General features: G+C 58.3%; 3 protein-coding genes across 3 annotated transcripts; 2 read left to right on the forward strand and 1 right to left on the reverse strand.

Annotated features, from left to right (window-relative positions):
• Nucleotides 1-893: 893 nt before the first annotated feature.
• On the forward strand, nucleotides 894-8,340 carry BJ171DRAFT_484944 (P-loop containing nucleoside triphosphate hydrolase protein). Its single transcript, XM_053109066.1, has 15 exons — nucleotides 894-990; nucleotides 1,197-1,313; nucleotides 1,519-1,602; nucleotides 1,700-1,740; nucleotides 1,936-2,104; nucleotides 2,243-2,473; nucleotides 2,660-2,837; nucleotides 2,940-3,492; nucleotides 3,576-3,618; nucleotides 3,806-4,934; nucleotides 5,120-6,003; nucleotides 6,406-6,619; nucleotides 6,812-7,378; nucleotides 7,496-7,659; nucleotides 7,801-8,340. The coding sequence occupies exons 1-15, from the start codon at nucleotides 943-945 to the stop codon at nucleotides 7,993-7,995; spliced, it is 4,617 nt and encodes a 1,538-aa protein (XP_052971848.1). The 5' UTR covers nucleotides 894-942; the 3' UTR covers nucleotides 7,996-8,340.
• Nucleotides 8,341-9,528: 1,188 nt separating this feature from the next.
• On the forward strand, nucleotides 9,529-12,287 carry BJ171DRAFT_576553 (uncharacterized protein; the record flags this gene model as incomplete). Its single annotated transcript, XM_053113757.1, has 9 exons — nucleotides 9,529-9,942; nucleotides 10,144-10,185; nucleotides 10,303-10,359; nucleotides 10,525-10,618; nucleotides 10,833-10,947; nucleotides 11,035-11,244; nucleotides 11,459-11,574; nucleotides 11,807-12,144; nucleotides 12,270-12,287. 9 exons carry the CDS (start codon nucleotides 9,529-9,531, stop codon nucleotides 12,285-12,287), a joined length of 1,404 nt encoding a protein of 467 aa, XP_052971849.1.
• A 919-nt stretch (nucleotides 12,288-13,206) lies between these two features.
• Nucleotides 13,207-15,422, reverse strand: BJ171DRAFT_484948 (uncharacterized protein). The gene is made up of 4 exons (XM_053109067.1): nucleotides 15,187-15,422; nucleotides 14,870-14,936; nucleotides 14,591-14,688; nucleotides 13,207-14,431 (listed from the first exon to the last, which is right to left on the reverse strand). Exons 1-4 carry the CDS (start codon nucleotides 15,275-15,277, stop codon nucleotides 13,524-13,526), a joined length of 1,164 nt encoding a protein of 387 aa, XP_052971850.1. The 5' UTR covers nucleotides 15,278-15,422; the 3' UTR covers nucleotides 13,207-13,523.
• Nucleotides 15,423-17,590: the final 2,168 nt, after the last annotated feature.

Genomic DNA, 17,590 nt, shown 5'->3' on the forward strand with positions numbered 1-17,590 from the left:
TCTGTTGGAAGCGCTGTTTACCGCGACCCCGTGTCATTATTATTACTCCCACCATATTGCTACCACGATTTTGACACCGCCAACAGAATGGCGGTCTCGAGCGATCGCACCCGTTTTGCTTCATTTTGCTCGCCATCCGCCTCCCACCACCGCCACCATATTTATCTGCAGCGTCTCCTCCATTCGCTTCTACCGCGGCTGCTTCCTAGACACCGATCAGGCACACGTTCATGATGTGGGTGGTGGACAGCCAAGCCTTGGGCTGCTCCTCACTCTTGCCTGTTCGCGGTATCCCAACTTGCAGCCTTCTCTCCCGCGTAACCATAATGTGAAAAATAGCTCCGACTGCCTCACTTCCTCGATTGTGCTTGGTATACAATACACATATACATTTACATCCTCATGTTCACTTGCACGGACATGTTGCCAGCCTGTGTGAGTATCCCTTCGACATCAGACACACTTCCCAGTCCTGCTCCGACCAGGCCGCCCGACGCCACCGATCGCTCCCGGCTTATCACGTGTGTGCCAGGCTGTGGCGCCCAGGCTGCTGTGTGTGTGGTTTGGACAACCAGCTCGCTGGCGACTGGCCAGCGGCGCCCTTGCCTTGGCCCGAAAAGGGATGCGCCCACGCGTGGCCCGGTGCGCGTATGGTCTCATGGCCTCGGGAACAGCGAGAGCCCCGGCGAGGACGAGGATGCATCTCGCCCGAGCACCGAGGCCGCCAGGCGCTTCTCGCTGCACACACAGACTGTGTGGTCTGCCCCTTGCTCGCAGCACCAGCGAGCGCCAGACCGGTCTCTCTCGCCGCCATCTCGCCCTCGCTGCTGTCGCCCCAGCGCTTTTGTTGACGAGCCACCCGCTTTTTCGCCGGGTCTCGCTCGCTGCCTTCTGTCTGCTCTTCCCATCTCCCACCCACCAGCAAGCAGACCAGACCCCAAGATGACGGATGCATCGTTGGTGGAGAAGGCGCTCAAGGAGTACACCAAGGTACGTCCGTCGGCGGGCCGTTTTCCCCGCACCAGGGGCCTGGCCAACGTGCGGCCTCGCGAGGCCGTCGCCTTTCTCCTGTCCTGCAACCATCCCGTTTGACCCCCCCCGTCTCCGTCTGCCATGTCGGGCTGGGTCGTCTGTGGCCCTGGTCTGCTGAGGGCTCGCGCCATGCTCACTCCCTTGCTGCGAATCTCTGTATACAGGGTACCAAAGCCTACTTTCCCGATGAGGCCGAGGGCTGGATTGTAGCCACGGTCACTTCCAAGTCCATCGAGGGCGACCAGCTCCGACTCACCTTCAATGTCGACCAGCGCAACAAAGTGAGTCGGCACAACATAGTGCATCCCTGCATCTCAACCCGGTCCGGCCGAGACCGAGACAGTCAATCGTAATCGAGTGTCGACAACCAGCGAGATATGGCAGCTGCAATCGCCAGGATGGCGACTCTCAGTATACTCTACTCTCCAATTGCTCATCCACCCCGCTGTCTGCCGTGCCCTTGGTGCATCGCTTCTTCTCCCGCAGAACATCAATTTGGACTGGAGCCTTGCCAAGCTCCAGGCCAGCAACTTTGCTGATCTCCCGCCTCTCAAGAACCCTCCCATGCTGGTGAGCTTGCCCTCTGCTGCTTGTGGCTGCAACCTGATTGCCACGGCCCGATGGCTCCGCTGCTCAACAGCCTTCTCGATTGCCGGGCCTCCAACAGGAAGGAACAGATGATTTGGCTACTCTCTCGTATCTCCATGAGTAAGTTGTGGGGCCGGTGTGTGCTGCGTTTGGCCGTGCCTCCGGTTGGCATCTGCTATTGGCCATAGCTCTTGGCCATATGCGTGGCTGCCCCTGCAGCAGCTCGGATTGCTGTGCCTAGACACTGCTCACCCTTGAGCCGGCTGGTTCCACTGCGATACTGTCTTCGTTCTGACACTCGCCATCTTGCGACAGAGCCGCTGTTCTCCATGGCATCAAGACACGATACCTGCAGGAGCAGATCTACACCTACTCGGGAATTGTTTTGATTGCCATGAATCCCTTCCAGCGCCTCTCCCTCTACAGCCCCGACATCATGAGGGAGTACTCGGGCAAGGACCGTGGCGAGCTCGAGCCCCATCTGGTAATGGCCCAATCCACCGTTTCCCTCGTCCAAACCCAACTGCAGACTCGCATTCGCCCTTTGCTGCTGTTAGTGTGCCGGTTCTCATTGCTCTTTCTCTCCCCCCTCCACACACGTGAATCGCGAATCGGACGTCAGTATGCTGTTGCCGAGGATGCATACAGAACACTGATCAAGGAGGCCCGCAACCAGTCCATCATCGTCAGTGGTGAATCTGGCGCCGGAAAGACTCAGAGCGCCAAGTACATCATGCGGTACTTTGCCACTGTCGACAACCTCGGCAATTACAACTCGCACGAAGCTGCCCCTGTCGCCACCACCATCAGCGAGGTCGAAGAGGCTGTTTTGGCGACCAACCCGATCTTGGAAGTAAGCCTGACGTCCTCTGCAGTGTGGCTCCCTTGCGAGCGTGGTGTCAGGGAACAGGTTGACAAATGTTGACATATTGGTGGCTGTAGTGGGCCCAGCCGCTGTGCGTTTGCTACTGCACGCCACCATTTTACGTTCACCAAAGAGCGCCACACGGATACTGACTGCTCGTCTCGATAACCCCAGGCTTTCGGCAACTCCAAAACCACGCGTAACGACAACAGTTCTCGCTTTGGTAAATACATCGAGGTTCTCTTCTCCAACAACGACAAGTCCTCGCCCCGGAAGGGCGTGCACATTGTCGGTGCCAAGATCCGAACCTACCTCCTCGAACGCTCTCGTCTGATCTTCCAGCCCGCCACCGGTACGTCGCAAATCTGTGTTCGCATAAGGCAGCTTCGGTCGGACACATCTGCAGCCTGGGTTCTCTGGCACTGACTCTCTCTGTGCGGCTCAACTCGACCAGAGCGCAACTACCACATCTTTTATCAGCTCTGCGCTGCCGCCCCTGCCGCCGAGAAGAAGGAGCTTGGCCTTACCGGCTGGGACAGCTTCTTCTACCTCAAGCAAGGTGGAACCGGCACCGTCCCTGGGTTTGATGACGTTGCTGAATTCGCCAACACCCAGAAGGCGCTCTCGATCATCGGCATCTCGGTCTCGCAGCAGTGGGACATCTTCCGCATCTGCGCGGCTCTGCTGCACATCGGCAACATCGAGATCAAGACCTTCCGCGACGAAGCCAGCGTTGACGACAACGACCCTGCCCTCGCCATGGCCTCAAAGCTTCTTGGCGTCGACAAGGCGACTTTCAAAAAGTGGATCGTCAAGAAGCAGATCATCACCCGCTCCGAGAAGATTGTCTCGAGCCTGAACCAGTACCAGGCCACCGTCGCTAGAGACTCTGTTGCCAAGTTTGTCTACAGCATGCTCTTTGACTGGATCGTGCGTCTGATCAACAAAAACCTCGCCAAGGACGGCCAGGCCTACAACTCCTTTATCGGCGTGCTCGATATCTATGGGTACGCACATGTGCAGATTATGCCGCCTTGTCTCTGTGGTCCGATGCCGTGCTAACCCTCGCAACCCTGTTACCGGCCGCTAGTTTCGAGCACTTCAAGAAGAATTCGTTCGAGCAGTTCTGTATTGTAAGTGGCTCTTGAGTAACGCCAGTCCGGTGTTCGGTATTGACTGTTGGGTGTTGGGTGTTGGGTGTTGGGCGGCGAGGGGCCGCTGAACACAGTGTCGGCGGTTACCTTCGCACTTCTGCTCGCTCCAGTACTCCCTTTCTTCATCCGCTGACACCCGCTGGCATCCACTTCACCATTCGTCCAGAACTACGCCAACGAGAAGCTTCAGCAAGAGTTCAACGCCCACGTCTTCCGCCTGGAGCAGGAGATCTACGTCCAGGAAAAGATCAACTGGTCGTTCATCGACTTCAACGATAACCAGCCCTGCATTGACATGATCGAGAACAAGCTCGGTATCCTCGATCTTCTCGACGAAGAGTCGCGCCTGCCCTCCGGCGCCGACGCCTCCTTGGTCACCAAGCTCTACCAGCGCTTCGCCGTCCCCACGCAAAAGTTCTTTGAGAAGCCCAAGTTTGGCCAAAAGGCCTTCACCATCAAGCACTACGCTTGCGATGTCACCTACGACATCGATGGCTTCATCGAGAAGAACAAGGACACCGTTGCTGACGAGCAGCTGGCGACCTTGAACAGCAGCGAGTTTGCCTTCCTGCGCGAGGTTGTCGCTATCGAGGCCACCCCCGAGCCCGAGCCCACTCCCAACCGCCCTGTCCGCGGCGGCGCCCTCAAGAAGCCCACGCTGGGCTCGATCTTCAAGGCCTCCCTTGTCCAGCTCATGGAGACCATCCGATCGACCCAGGTCCACTACATTCGCTGCATCAAGCCCAACTCAACCAAGACCCCCTTTGGCTTTGAGCCCCAGATGGTCCTGCAGCAGCTCCGTGCCTGCGGTGTTCTCGAGACCATCCGCATCTCCTGCGCCGGCTACCCGTCCAAGTACACCTTCCAGGAGTTTGCCGACCGCTACTACCCGCTGGTAGCCTCGAACCAGTGGAACAACGACTCCAGACAGCTCACCGAGATCATTGTCACCCATCGCATCACCGATCTCGACAAGTATCAACTGGGTCTCACCAAGATCTTTTTCCGCGCCGGCCAGATCGCCATCCTCGAGAAGCTCCGTACCGAGCGCATCCGCTACTGCGTGGTGCTGATCCAGAAGAACATCAAAAAGTTCATCTATCAGCGCAGCTACGTCCGCACCCGCGCGGCCGCCATCCAGGTCCAGACCGCCCTTCGTGCTTGGTCTGCTCGCCAGCAGATGGTCGCCATCCGCGAGAACCTGGCTGCCATCAAGCTACAGGCTGCTATCCGCGAATACCTCGCTCGGTCCAAGTATGTCGAGCTCCGCACCGCTGCCACCGTGATCCAGGGCGGTAAGTACATGTTCAGCACGCCTTGCGGAGGGCGGTGCAGGGCACGGAGAGCTACTGAGAGACTGCCATGAACCGTCAGCCTGTCGGGCCGCAGCATCCATTGGCTCCTCCGTGATACATTATCTGCGGCAGTATGCTTTGGACTGCTTCTTGCACTGCTGACCTCTCATTTTGTTTCCGTGCAGCCCTCCGCCTGGTCAATGCCCAGAAGGAGTTCCACTTCTTGCGAATCACCTCGGCCGCGGTCCGCATCCAGAAGGTCTTCCGCGGCTACTCTGCTCGCAAGACCTACAAATACGAGGTGGCCGCGATCGTGTTGCTGCAGTCGTACGTCCGTCGCCTGGCTCCGGTCAAGGAGTTCAGCCAGCTCAAGCAGGAGGCCAAGTCGGTTGGCAAGCTGAAGGAGATCAACTACCGCCTCGAAGGCAAGGTCGTGGAGCTCTCGCAGGCTCTCAAGGAACAGGAGCTTGGCAACAAGCTCATGTCCGAGGAAATCAGCCACCTCAAGACCCAGGTTGGCCTCTGGAAGGAAAAGTTCTCAAAGTCCGACCTCAGCAACAAAGCCGTCAAGACCGAATACGTCGACACCTCGACCGAGCTCAAGAAAGAGCTCCAGTCCGTCACCGAGGCCAAGGAGGCCCTCGTCCGTGAGCGCGAGCGGGACCAGACCCTCATCAAGAAACAGAGCGAGGATATTCGCAAGTTTGAGCTGGATCTCGAGAAGCACAAGGAAGAGCTCACAAAATTGCGCGACGAGCTCAAGACCACCACCAAGGGCGAGGACCCCGCTGTCGTCATGGGCCTGCGCAAGGAAGTCAGCTCTCTGCGCGAGCAGATGGCGCGTCTGATTGCCGGCAAGTGGCGAAGCGACCGTGTCGCCGACAGCCAGCTCGTCTCCAATGATGGCGACAGCTGGGCCTACAGCAGCTACGACGGGCTTGGAGAGGCCCAGCCCCAGCCCCGCCTCCGCACGCCGTCCTCGTACCTCGAAAGCCCCGACTCGCTCGAACGTCGCCGCACGCCTGCGCCCAGCGCCCGAACCATCGTCGCCGATTCTCCTGAAACCGAGGTGCAGTCCTCTTCTTTGGTCACTGCTGTCTTTACTTTGTTGTGTATTTTACTGTATCATCTGTGGGATACCTTGCAGACCGGGACGATTTTGTTCTGAGTCGGCCCCGAGTCTGCGCTGCATCGTTGCAAAGATGGATGTGCTGGCGCCTTGCCGCGCCAGACACCCGCCGCATCTGCCACCAGCCTTGTGTTTTCCTCCCTCTGTTCTTTGCTTTCGCTCGCTCTGTGCTCCGAGCCAAAAAAGCTGCTGCCACTCCCCTGCTCTCCCCACCGGCATCGCTCGTGTGTCCGGTGGGCTGCGTGTAAATACTATGTTCGGCTATTAATATACTTTTCTCTCTCTCTCTCTCTCTCTCTCTCTCTCTCCATCACTCACTGTGTGCACATACGTCAACCACAGCGCTCCATCCGTATCCTCGAGGACAAGGCCTTGGAGGATGAAATCCTCGACTCGCTCGTGACCAACCTGCGCATCCCGCTGCCCAGCACCCAGACCGTTGCCACCCGCAGCGAGATTTTCTTCCCGTCGCATCTCATCGGTCTGGTTGCTACCCAGCTGGCGCACTTTGGCCTTGCCCAGCGTCTGCAAGTCGTGATGGGCAACACACTCAAAGGTACGCACGCACATCGCATCGCTTGTTCAGTGTGGCGCTCTAGTACACACGCCCGTTGCCTTTTGTCGGTCCAGCCAGGGACGGGCTGTGGCTGTTGGTCTGTCGATGCGTCGAGCTCACCTTTTGGCTCGTGTCTGCTGTCCGCTATCTTCACGTGCATGTGCCTGGTCTTGCGCCGCCGTGATCACATAGCCATCCAGGGCCTCACCACGCGCTTCGAGGACGACTATGTGTCTGCCTTCTGGCTCTCCAACTGCCATGAGCTTCTGTGCATCCTCAACACCCCCGACATGCGCAACCAGGGCTTCTCGCTTGACCTGGTCCGCGGCCTCGAGAGCATCCAGAAGCAGCTCGAATACATCGTCAAGGAGGTGTACTCGAGCTGGATCAAAGAGCTGCGCAAGCGCCTGGACAACACCATCATCCCCGCCATCATCGAGACCCAGTCGTTGCCGGGATACGTCTGCAAGCAGTCCGGCAACCTCCAGGGTAGCTCGGGCAAGTTCTCCAAGGTCGGCGGCTTCACAACGGAGCAGCTGCTCAACTTCCTGAGCAAGCTCAGCAAGACAATGAAGTGCTACTACCTCAGCGACAGCATCACCCAGCAAATCCTCTCGGAGCTTATCCGCGTCATCGGCGTCACTGCCTTCAACCACCTGCTCATGCGCCGTAACTTTTGCACTTGGAAGCGCGGCGTCCAGATCCAGTACAACATCTCTCGTCTCGAGGAATGGTGCACGGGCCAGAACATTCCCGAAGGTTCGTTGTCTCATCGCCCTCGCGCACGCTCTCTGGCCCCACAGACGAGCGCCTTTGATGCTTGTATTTCAGCACATGGTGGAGCTGGTTCCTGACACTCTGTTATTCCCATCGTAGCCGCCAAGTATCTGCAGCACATCCTGCAGGCTGCCAAGCTGCTGACCCTCAACAAGTCCTCGGCCAAGGACATCGAGGCCATTCTTGAGAACTGCCCCGATCTGAATGCCACCCAGATCAAGAAGCTGCTTTCGCTCTACTATGCTGCCGACTTTGACTCGCCGGTAAGGGGTTGCTTGCACACCGCGTATCCAGCATTGGCAGGCGGTCTCGCCGCCGCGCAGACGCTGATGCTCATAGCTGACCACTGCTTGCCATCTGCCTCCCCGTCACCGTACTCCGCCCCGTGCCCACCCATCCATCAGCTGTCCCCCGAGCTTCTCAAGGTCGTCTCGTCCCGTGCCAGCTTGAACGAAAAGTCGGATGTCCTGCTGCTCGATCTCGAGAAGGTGTCCGAATTCAACAAGCCGAGCATGCGCCATATCGAGGCCATCGACAAGTTTGTCCCATCTTGGATGAACCTGCCCTGCCTTGCAGCCGTCACGACTCTTGCGCAGTAGAGGCGGCTCCATACCTTTGGCACCGTCCTTTCCTCCCGTCCTCGTTTCGTTGTGTCGCTCCGAGGGCTGTCCTTGTGTCGTAGCTCCATCCCCCAAGTCATTCTCTATCGTTTTCGGCCCTGTGCCTTCTTTCATCGCAGTGGCTCCGTCCAGTAAATGTTTCCTTGTTTTCAATGCTTTGGGTAGACGATGAATTCTCTCTCAGCTAGAGTCCCCATCCATCTGGCCAGTAAGATCGTGGTTAGCTTGTATCAATACAGTGTTGTGCTTGACGAAACGATGGGACACATTGTCTCATGCGGACAAACACGGTGTAGTCGGATCACATCACAAGTGGGTCAAATCGCTTCCCTGTGTGAGGGAGATGCATGGAGTGAGTGGGCACGACGGAGACCAGTAAACCGCTGCAGATGCAGTCACTGCAGGTCAGAGCAAGAAGGACATACCTGGAGATGAGGGAGGAAGACGCAGGGCAAAGAGCAATATCGTTGATTTGGGTGCCGATCCAAGCCGTTCAGCCAGGTCGATCAACATCGGCCGATCCACAAGCCGTCTGTGTGTGAAAGTGTCCCGTTTCAAACAAGCTCGAGAACCATAACGATGCTATGGACCAAACAGGCAATCACGACAGCGATGGCAATGGCGATGGCAATGGCGATGCTGGCACTCTCCGTCCCAAAAAATGCCCACCCATCACGCGATCGCTGGCGAATGCATGCCCAAACGAGCCAGCCACCTCCAAAACCAACGGTGCCCTCGTTTTCGTTGCTGGCAAAGCCGCCTTCGTCTTCGTCACCATCGACCGGCTTTCCGAACGATACTGCCGCCACCGTCGCCGTCGCCGTCGTGCCGCTTTCTCGGCTGGTCAAGCGGCAAACACGGATCAGCAAAGCATAGACATAGACATTGCTGGCATTAGCCGACTCGCCCTCTGACTGCAGCACACCCGCCCATCTCTTCCCAGCCTTCAATCCCAGCAGCAACAAACCTCCCCATCCGCTTCCGATGTTGGCCATTCGAGCGCTGCGTCGCGGCGGTCTTGGCTTCCGCATGGGCCTCCGTCATGGGAGCCATCGCCCCGACCTTCGGATGACGGTTATTCGAGGCCACGCCTCCCCAGCGACAATCGCGGCTATTGCTTTCGGCCGTGCGGGATATAGCTCCACGACGTCGCCACCACCGGCCCCATCCGACGGCTCATCTGCGGACACCAAGGAATCCTCAGAAGCCAACCGAGATCCTTCTCACTCCTCTTCGAAACCCGCTCGCCCGGTGCCGGTACCGTCGCCACCGTTTTCGACTCCCGTGCAAGATTCATCAACAACATTGTCATCATCGGCCTCATCCTCTGGTTCCTATCCTCCTCCGCCACCGTCACCACCATCACCACCATCACCGCCGCCGCCGCTGCATGGACATGACCCTTCGAATCCCACCCACGAGTCAACATCATCGTCGCAGCCGTTTGATCAACCAGTTGAGCATGAGTCGCTTTCCAGGATCCTGCACCGTCCGATCTCCATCTCCGATGTCATGCCCGAGTTGAGAGTCACTCTTCAGCATCCCGCTGGTGTTCCAACGCCGCATCCAGATCCGGACCCATCGCCGCAGCCGCAGAGCGACCGTCCGTTGGTCGATGACGGTGGCTCGTCGGCCTCGAAAGCCGCACCCAGCTCGTCCGCTGCTCCCACCAATGCAGCCAGTCCGCCGGACGCCAAGTCCGGTGATGTAAGCGACGACGGTATGCCTCTTGAGCAAACGTCGCTCAATGACCTGTTTGATCCCGAGATCGCCCAGGTGGTCCATCCTGTCGAGCCCAAGCCCAAGAGCACCAAGCCCGTTGCCGAGGACTCGTCAGACTCGAAGCAAAATGCGCAATTCCTGGCCGAGCTGTACCTGTCGCATTCTGTTCCAAGCTCCAAGCTCAGCATGAATATTCGTGCTGTGGTGGGTATCGCTGCACCGGGCTATTCATTATTGCTGTGTATATCCTTGCGAGAGGAGCCGTATGGCGGACGCTTGTTGTTCCCGACTGGCCAGCGATGCTTCATCCTGGTAGTGCGTTTGCCGCAACTCCGTCTCTGACAGTGTTTCGGCGGTGGTCCTAACAATTCCCCCCCCCTGAACTGGACTTGTGAATCTCGCCAGATTTTCGATGCCATGGGTGACGTCCAGACGATCAATGGAGAGGTTTGTTGCTGGCAGCCCTGGGTCTGGCTGCGATCGTGCATGCTCGTCAATTGCGGAGGCTAGCACACCCTGTTTCCTTGACTCACAAACCCTTAATTAACCAACTCCACCAACCAGTTCAAAAAGGCGGATCTGTGTGCTCAGCACTCGCTGATGCCACGCGACTTGCGCAAGGTTCGCTCTGGCCCCCGGAATGCTCGCTTGATGCCATGCGTTTGCATAGCAGCTCGAAATCGCTTGCGGCGAGTGCCCATCTCAACCAGGAAACAGCGCTGTCGTCATCCTGCTGACCCTTGCCCTGATCTCTGTGCTATTTGGACTTGATGCTGTGGCCCTTAGATCGACAGCGCCACTTCCCAGTCATTCCCCGCAATTCTCGTTCGCGAAAAGGCGCTGCTGCTTCACTTGCTGCACATCCGGGCTTTGATCAAGGGTACGTCACTTATCGCTCCGAGCTCGACTGAATCGGACTCGTCATGCCTATCCCCATGGCCATCAGGGACTGGGAGCAAGGTTGCGTGCTGGAGACATGGCGGGACGCGGTCGGATGGGTTTGGCTCTATTGATGTTGTTGACGGGTTATGTGGCCCTGGGCCGACTTTGGTTGATGTTTCCTGACGTATTTGTCTCATGCGCTCACTCTTTAGCCAACAGCGTCATTCTCCTGGAGCCTTCATCGGCAGTCGATCCCCACCACCAGTCCGCGTTCATGCATGACCTGCAAGGCAAGCTTCGACTGAAGGAAAGCACCTACGAGCTGCGGTAAGAGCATCGCCATGCAGCAGTGCCTCAAGCCACGGAACTGGATCTGGCCGATACCAACTGTTGTATCCTCTGCGTCCGTTCCAGGGCCCTCGAAGCAATTTTGAACAGCGTCGTGGCGTCTCTCCAAGCCGATCGGAACGCTCTGGTCAACCAGTGCGAGACGCTCCTGAACGAGCTCGAAACCAGCATCAACGAGCAGAATCTGAGGGAGCTGCTCGAGTGCCGAAGAAAGGCGAGCAAGCTGGCTCAAAAGGTCGAGGACATTGGTGCAGCCTTGAGCGAAATTCTCAACAGGTAAGCCGCGGCTTTGCCAAACCCAGATCAATTTCTGCTGTTGGCCTGGCCCGAATGCTGGGGCTTGGAGGTCTATCATGCAGAATTGCTGTGCTGTTGTATCGGCCTGCACACCTCCTGGAGCACCGCCGCTTGTTTCTCATCGATTGGAATCGCTTTATCCGATGCGTGATGGCGTTCAATCGGGAATGTCCCCATGATATGATCCAATTAGCGATGAGGATCTCGCCGGCATGTATCTGACCGACAAGAGTCGGGGCCATCGCCGAGAGACCTCGGACCACCTTGAGGTCGAGCTCTTGATCGAGCACTACACCAAACTGACAAACGGTAGGCCGTCGCGCAGCCAGCTTCAGAGCGAGAGCGTTGCCAATGGTGCATGCAATTCCAGTCGGGATGTCAGCCCGGATGCCAACCTGGATGCCAACCTGGATGCCTACCGGGCTCGATGCTATCGATACGAGTCTCCACCGCGATTGCCGTGGCCGTTGGCCATGTCCGAGCTCTGTCGAATCGTCCCTCTGACTACCTCTGGTATGGCTTCACGCTGCCTCTCTGGCAGAAATCGCGAGCACTGTGTCAAGCGTCAGCAGCAACCTCAAGAACACACAGGACGTCACCAACATTGTCCTTGCGAGCCAGCGTAACGACCTCATCATGTTTGAGCTCCGAGCCGTTCTCGCAACCTTGGCGGTTTCGTGCGGCAGCCTGGTCGCCTCTGTCTTTGGCATGAACTTGGTCACGTCTCTGGAAGGCAGCCCCGTGGCGTTTATGGCTGTGGTCAGCAGCATGACGCTGCTGATTGGAGCCGTGATGCTCTCAAGCATGCGGAGCATGGAAAGGATCCGCCCGGACCGGCGTCGGCTGCCCTCCAGTTTGCGACTGCTGGACAACCCCAAGGTAAGCACGGCAAGGCTGCCATGCCCACTATCGCACCACCGATCGCTTCACCGCCGAGCGGATACCGATACTTCTGACGCACACCGACTCACGATCCTGTTGCCCTGATTTCTGCCGTTTCTCAGCCCATCGCCCCCCGATGATCGAGCCGTGGGCTGGCGCAACTCTGAACAGTTTCCGCCTCACTTGCAACGAAATGCCACAAATACACGGATCTCATGCGTCCTCTGTCTTTCTTCACTCGCTCCCGTCACGAGCACAATGCTATCACACCCGCACTCGATCAGGGAGACAAACGCCCGTGGAGGAGTCGATTGAGGGCCGGGCCGTGCCATCCGAGACGAATGCACTTGCGACAGCCATCCGCTGATAAGCGTCACTTGAATACACGCCGATCTGCCTTGTACCCGAGCAAGTAGTGCTGGTCCTTGGCCAACCTGAAACACGAAATGTAACTCGCTCCAGCGGCCAACCGTCTGGACCGCGATTCTGCCCCGACCGTTTGTCAACGAGTCGTGGCATGATCCGGCCGAACCATAGACTGCAGACGGCGGCAAGGCACTGGAGATGAGCCTGGAAGAGTATTTCTCCTTCCCTCTATCCTTCCAACAACAGCTCCACGTGAGACTGGGGTTTCCAAGTAAATGGAGCCAGGATCCCACAGGATGCCGAAGCAGGGTGAGGAAGGGGGGGGAGAGAAGCCGCCTCCATCCACGAGGGATAGTTTGCTCTTGCCGAGTGTCTGGTCTCACGATATCTATGGACAAGATACGAAGAAATTTGGCTCGGCGTGGTGTGTTGTGCGCTTGGCACTCGCTGGGGAGGGGGGATCTTACGCTATGACAGAGGTCCGGGATCATAGATCGAGTTGCGAGATGCGAGATGTGAGATCAAGATGGAGGTGGGTGGTGGGGGAGCGGATGTGGGATTGAGAGAAAACGGGTGTGGCTTGTGCTGATTAGCCAGACTCGATCCAGACTCGATCCAGGCTGCAGCCGAACTGCGGCACACGTCCATGTTTGCCGAGTTTGATCGGTCGCAACCAAGACCCAGACAGACACGTTTCATTCTGAACAAACTGTATTGTCCCTGGGGGCAAATGAGCCACGCCAAAGATGTCCGTCAGTGTACACACATAGAAGAAGAAGAAGAAGCGGCTGGCATCATAGGAGTTGACAACCACATTACTGTGGACCACGACTACCGACAGCGTGAATTATCGGATAGAACAGTCGAATAGAATGTGAAGTAGAGCTTGTATGACACCAATTAAAATACCAAAGGGAAGATCGGATACGAGGTAGCAAACCAGGAAACGATACAGCCCAAGAAAAGTGTGGGGGGGGGGAGTGTATGTTGGTGAATCCGAATGGATCGCTCTAGAGGGCAAGCATAGTGACAAGGGCAACGACCACCAAAGCAGCGGCCTGCCAGCGGAGAGTCGAAGCGCCGTTAGCGTTGTGAAGGGGGGCAGGAGCGGCGGCGGTTGGGGGAGGCGCAGGGGCAGAGGACGAGGGGCTTGGGAGCGACGCCGAAGACGAAGGGCCGTTGGGCAGAGTCGAGTTGAGCTGGTACCAGGGGATGTTAACGCAGGTTCCGACGGGGACAATCTTGAATGTGCTCTGGAGCTTGTTGTCCTGGGCCCACTTGAGAATGTTGAGGGCGACGGAGGAGGTGAACGGGTTAATGTCGTGACTGAGCGAGATCAGGCCCGAGTGCTGGTTGGGGTTGAACCAGGTCTTGACAAAGTTGTTGAAGACGGCGGCACCGGTGGCACTGTCCTGGGTCGCCTGGTCGGCGGCAAAGTCGTCGGCATTCCAGAGGGTGATGACATAGCCGAGAGCACCAACGATGGCACGGACGCGGTCATCAATGTCGCCGTAGGGCGGGCGGAAGAAGCGGGGAACCTGGCCCGTGGCGTTGTAGATGATGGCCTCGGTGTACTTGATCTCGGCGACGATCTGCTCGTTGCTCAGGGCCGTCAGGGGGTGGTGTGTCCAGGTGTGAACGCCGATTTGGTAGCCGGCCCTGTATTCATCGAGCAGGACCGAGGGGTTGATGGCGGCGTTGACGCCGACAATGAAGAAGGTGCTCTTGATGTTCATGGCGTCGAGCTGGGCACGGATGGACACCGAGTCGTAGTGGTTGACGGGATCGACGGTGGGTCCGTCGTCGAAAGAGATTCCCCAAGTGTTGTTATCAGGGCAGGTCCAGACATCGGCCTTGTAGTAGGCAGTGTCGGTCTTGCGCACGCAGAGGGTGCCGGGCCAGTAGCAGTTGGCGACGGCTGGGGAGCGACGGGCGAAGGGCATACCAGAGTTCAGCAGCCGAAACAGGGTCAGAAGAGCCACCCGCCGAGGATGCGGGGCTGAACGAACGCAGCCATGCCAACAACAAAGCATGCTGGAGAAGTGTGCAAGACCCAAGGCCACCTGGACACACTTACGATCGCCACGGTAAGTCACATTGCTGTACAAGATGTAGTTCGAGACAGGCAAGTTCCAGAGCTGGTCGGGCACCACAGACTTGACATAGTTCACGGCGCTGCGAGAGAGACACAGTGCGATTGAGCAGCAGGATCGAGGGAAGTGCAATCAGGGCGGATTGAGCAGCGACTGAGACGAGCACACCCAGAGATACAAAACAGCGGCCAAGCAGACGCCCGGCAGCCCGAGGCACACAGCAGCGCCAGTCCCGCAAAGCACAGCATCAGGATGGCGCTTACTCGACAACCAGAGGATCCTGCAGGTACTGGCCGGTGATGAACAGCGTCTGATCCAGAGGAGGATAGCCTGGTCGGGCGAGAGCGCAGGTGAGTTGCGGGTGTTCAAGAAGGATTCACCCGGCAGGAGACAGCCAAGGACAATGTGAAGACAAGCAGGATCCAACGCACAGTGCTCCCTCCAGCCAAGTGCATGGATCGAAAGACCAGCAACCAAAGGAGAACAGAGAAACATGGCAGCCAGGCAGTGAGCCGAGAGAGGCCCGACCGGCCCGACCGGCAGTCTTGTCCCAGACGCTCTGCTGCACCGACAAACGTACTGGCGGGTTGAGGAGGCGGGATGTTGAGCTTGAGGCCCTGGGCAGCGGCGGCGGCGGCCAGAGGCAACAGCGTCAGGAGTTGCTTCCACATTCTGGGCGATGGAGATCTCTGCGGCGGAATCGGCTGATGCCCGGACGGTGCTTGGATGGTGCTTGGGCGATGCCGAGATGGTGTCTGGACGGTGCCCGACAGATGTTCCCGACAGATATCCCCGGCCGAGATGCAGGGCTGAGATGCGGGACTGAGCGCCTGGAGGGGGGCGAGGCTGAAGAGCGAAAGAGAACGCAAACGCGCGGACGCACGCGATGTCGTGCATGTGCGACCTCGGCGTGTCGGCGGTATATTGACAATGACCGCGCTGAAGCGCTGTACCACGCATGCGGGCGAGAGCGACACCAACCAGACATTCGCACAGCCAGCCAGCCAGCCAGCCAGCCAGCCAGCCAGCCAGCCACAAGGAAGGTCAGCCAACCCAAACTCTGCTGCCAAGAGAACAAGCTGAGACGTGGGCGGCAAAGCAAGGGTGGGGGCACAGGCCGAAGCACGGCAGCGAAGCAGGGCGGCAGAAGCACGGCCCTGCGGCCCATGGAGACACTGCGGCGACCCACCCCGGGCTCAGCCCGTGCCTGTGTCTGCCGATGGAGCCGTCTGTTCCGCGTATGGCTCTGCTGCCATCATGTCTCCATCATGTCTCCATCCCGTCTCCATCATGTCTCCATCATGTCTCCATCATGTCTCCATCGTATCTCCATCTCGGCCTCTGTTCATGCGGCCGAGCACCGCAGAATCGTCGCGCTCCTGCAACGGGATGGGCTGATGGAATCGTGCGACAATGCGTTCTTGGCAGACGCTGGCGGGTTGCCATGGAGCAGCGCCTCCTCGCGGGCTTTCGCGCTGTGACGGGAAGCCATGCCTTCGTCGGTCAGAGAAACACATGCCGGGCGATTTGGAGGACCTTGCAGAATATCTGGTAGGTCCGATGCCGTCGCAGACGGATGAGCTTGATGCGCCACCAGCGTCGCAGGCGAGATTCGTCTTCAAAGGCAACTGATTTTGAGCGTCGCTGTGTGCGAGTCGACCGGCGATAGAGGGTGCTGACATCTTCCTGGAGCAGTTCGGCCGAGTGCCCCTCCAAGGCCACGTCGACTGACACCAGCACCGACGACAGCTCGCCAAACGTCTGGCACAGCGGCGCCGCCTCAGGAACAATCAAGATCGACTCGGGCACCAGTGGAATGAGCTCTTGCGACTCGAGGGTGTCCAAGGATACCAGTATGTCGTCGGCGTCGGGCTCGGCAATCGGCACAACGACGGGATCCGAGGGATCACATGGTTTGATCATAAAGTTCATCCAGCTGAGAGTTGGGCAGAGTGGGAGTGCACAGGCACTTGGACGAGCCACCGATTAGGAGGGAGATGCCGGCGAGAGGCACCACGCTCGAGTACTTGGCCAGGGAGCTGCGGTGATCGTGGGTAGATTTGAAGCTTTGTCAATCAAATTGAACTTTGGTTGGGACTGCTGGGGTGATCGATGGAGTTGTCGAAGTACTCGATACAGCCGTTGGAGTAGTCGAGTCTCTGTGTAGAGTAGCCGAGCCTGTCGCTGAAGTAATCGGTGCAGCTGAGAGGACTTTGCTAGGGCGGTATAGTGTGTGCCGCAGCCACCGCATGCGTTTCGCTGTGGAGCCAGGGGGTGATGATGGCGGTATCGTGGAGGAATATCCAGGGTTCTGGCGGCAGAGTGATTGTTCGATCAAAGTCGGCGCGAGCCGTGGAGAGCCAGATCCGACAAGGTCACACGCCAGTCTTGGTTGGATCGGAGATGGAAGGTGCAGCTTGGGTCGTTACAGCTGCAGATGCTTGTGCTGTTGCAGATGCTTGTGGTTCTGCGGGTGTGGACATCACTTCCGGCGGGAGTCCAGCTGCGTTTTATACGCGCAGGCTCTTGGGTACCACTGCAGAGCTGCAATCGGGGGGTCGGGGGCGATCGTCCAGCGACAATCGTGGGCGGCCTCTGTCGCCAGTATGCCCGGCGGGCCTATTTTTAGCGGCCGTGCTCTTGATCGGAACAGAGGCGATGGCCCACCGGGACGCAAACACCGTTGCGACGCCCCCTCCTCCATCCTTGATCCGAGCACTACAGACCAACCTACATATCGGCCCTCAATGACTGGTTAAAGAGTTGGCGGGGGCAGGACACCCGCACACGTCGCCCCGCGCAGAGCCAGAGTCCTGCCTCCTGCGAACTCACCGATCCGCGCAGCCGATTGCTCGACCGGCCTGTCGCGTGGGAATCCAAACTCTGCAGAGCTTGGGCCAAGGCGCGGCCGCCAGTCTCGGCGGCTCACATCCGCAGACAGTCGTCGGTACCTGCGGTCTTTGGGAGGCGACCGACGAATGCCT

Source organism: Polychytrium aggregatum (genome assembly GCF_025602895.1).
Source record: "Polychytrium aggregatum strain JEL109 chromosome Unknown BJ171scaffold_1, whole genome shotgun sequence".
NCBI classification, from domain to species: domain Eukaryota; kingdom Fungi; phylum Chytridiomycota; class Chytridiomycetes; order Polychytriales; genus Polychytrium; species Polychytrium aggregatum.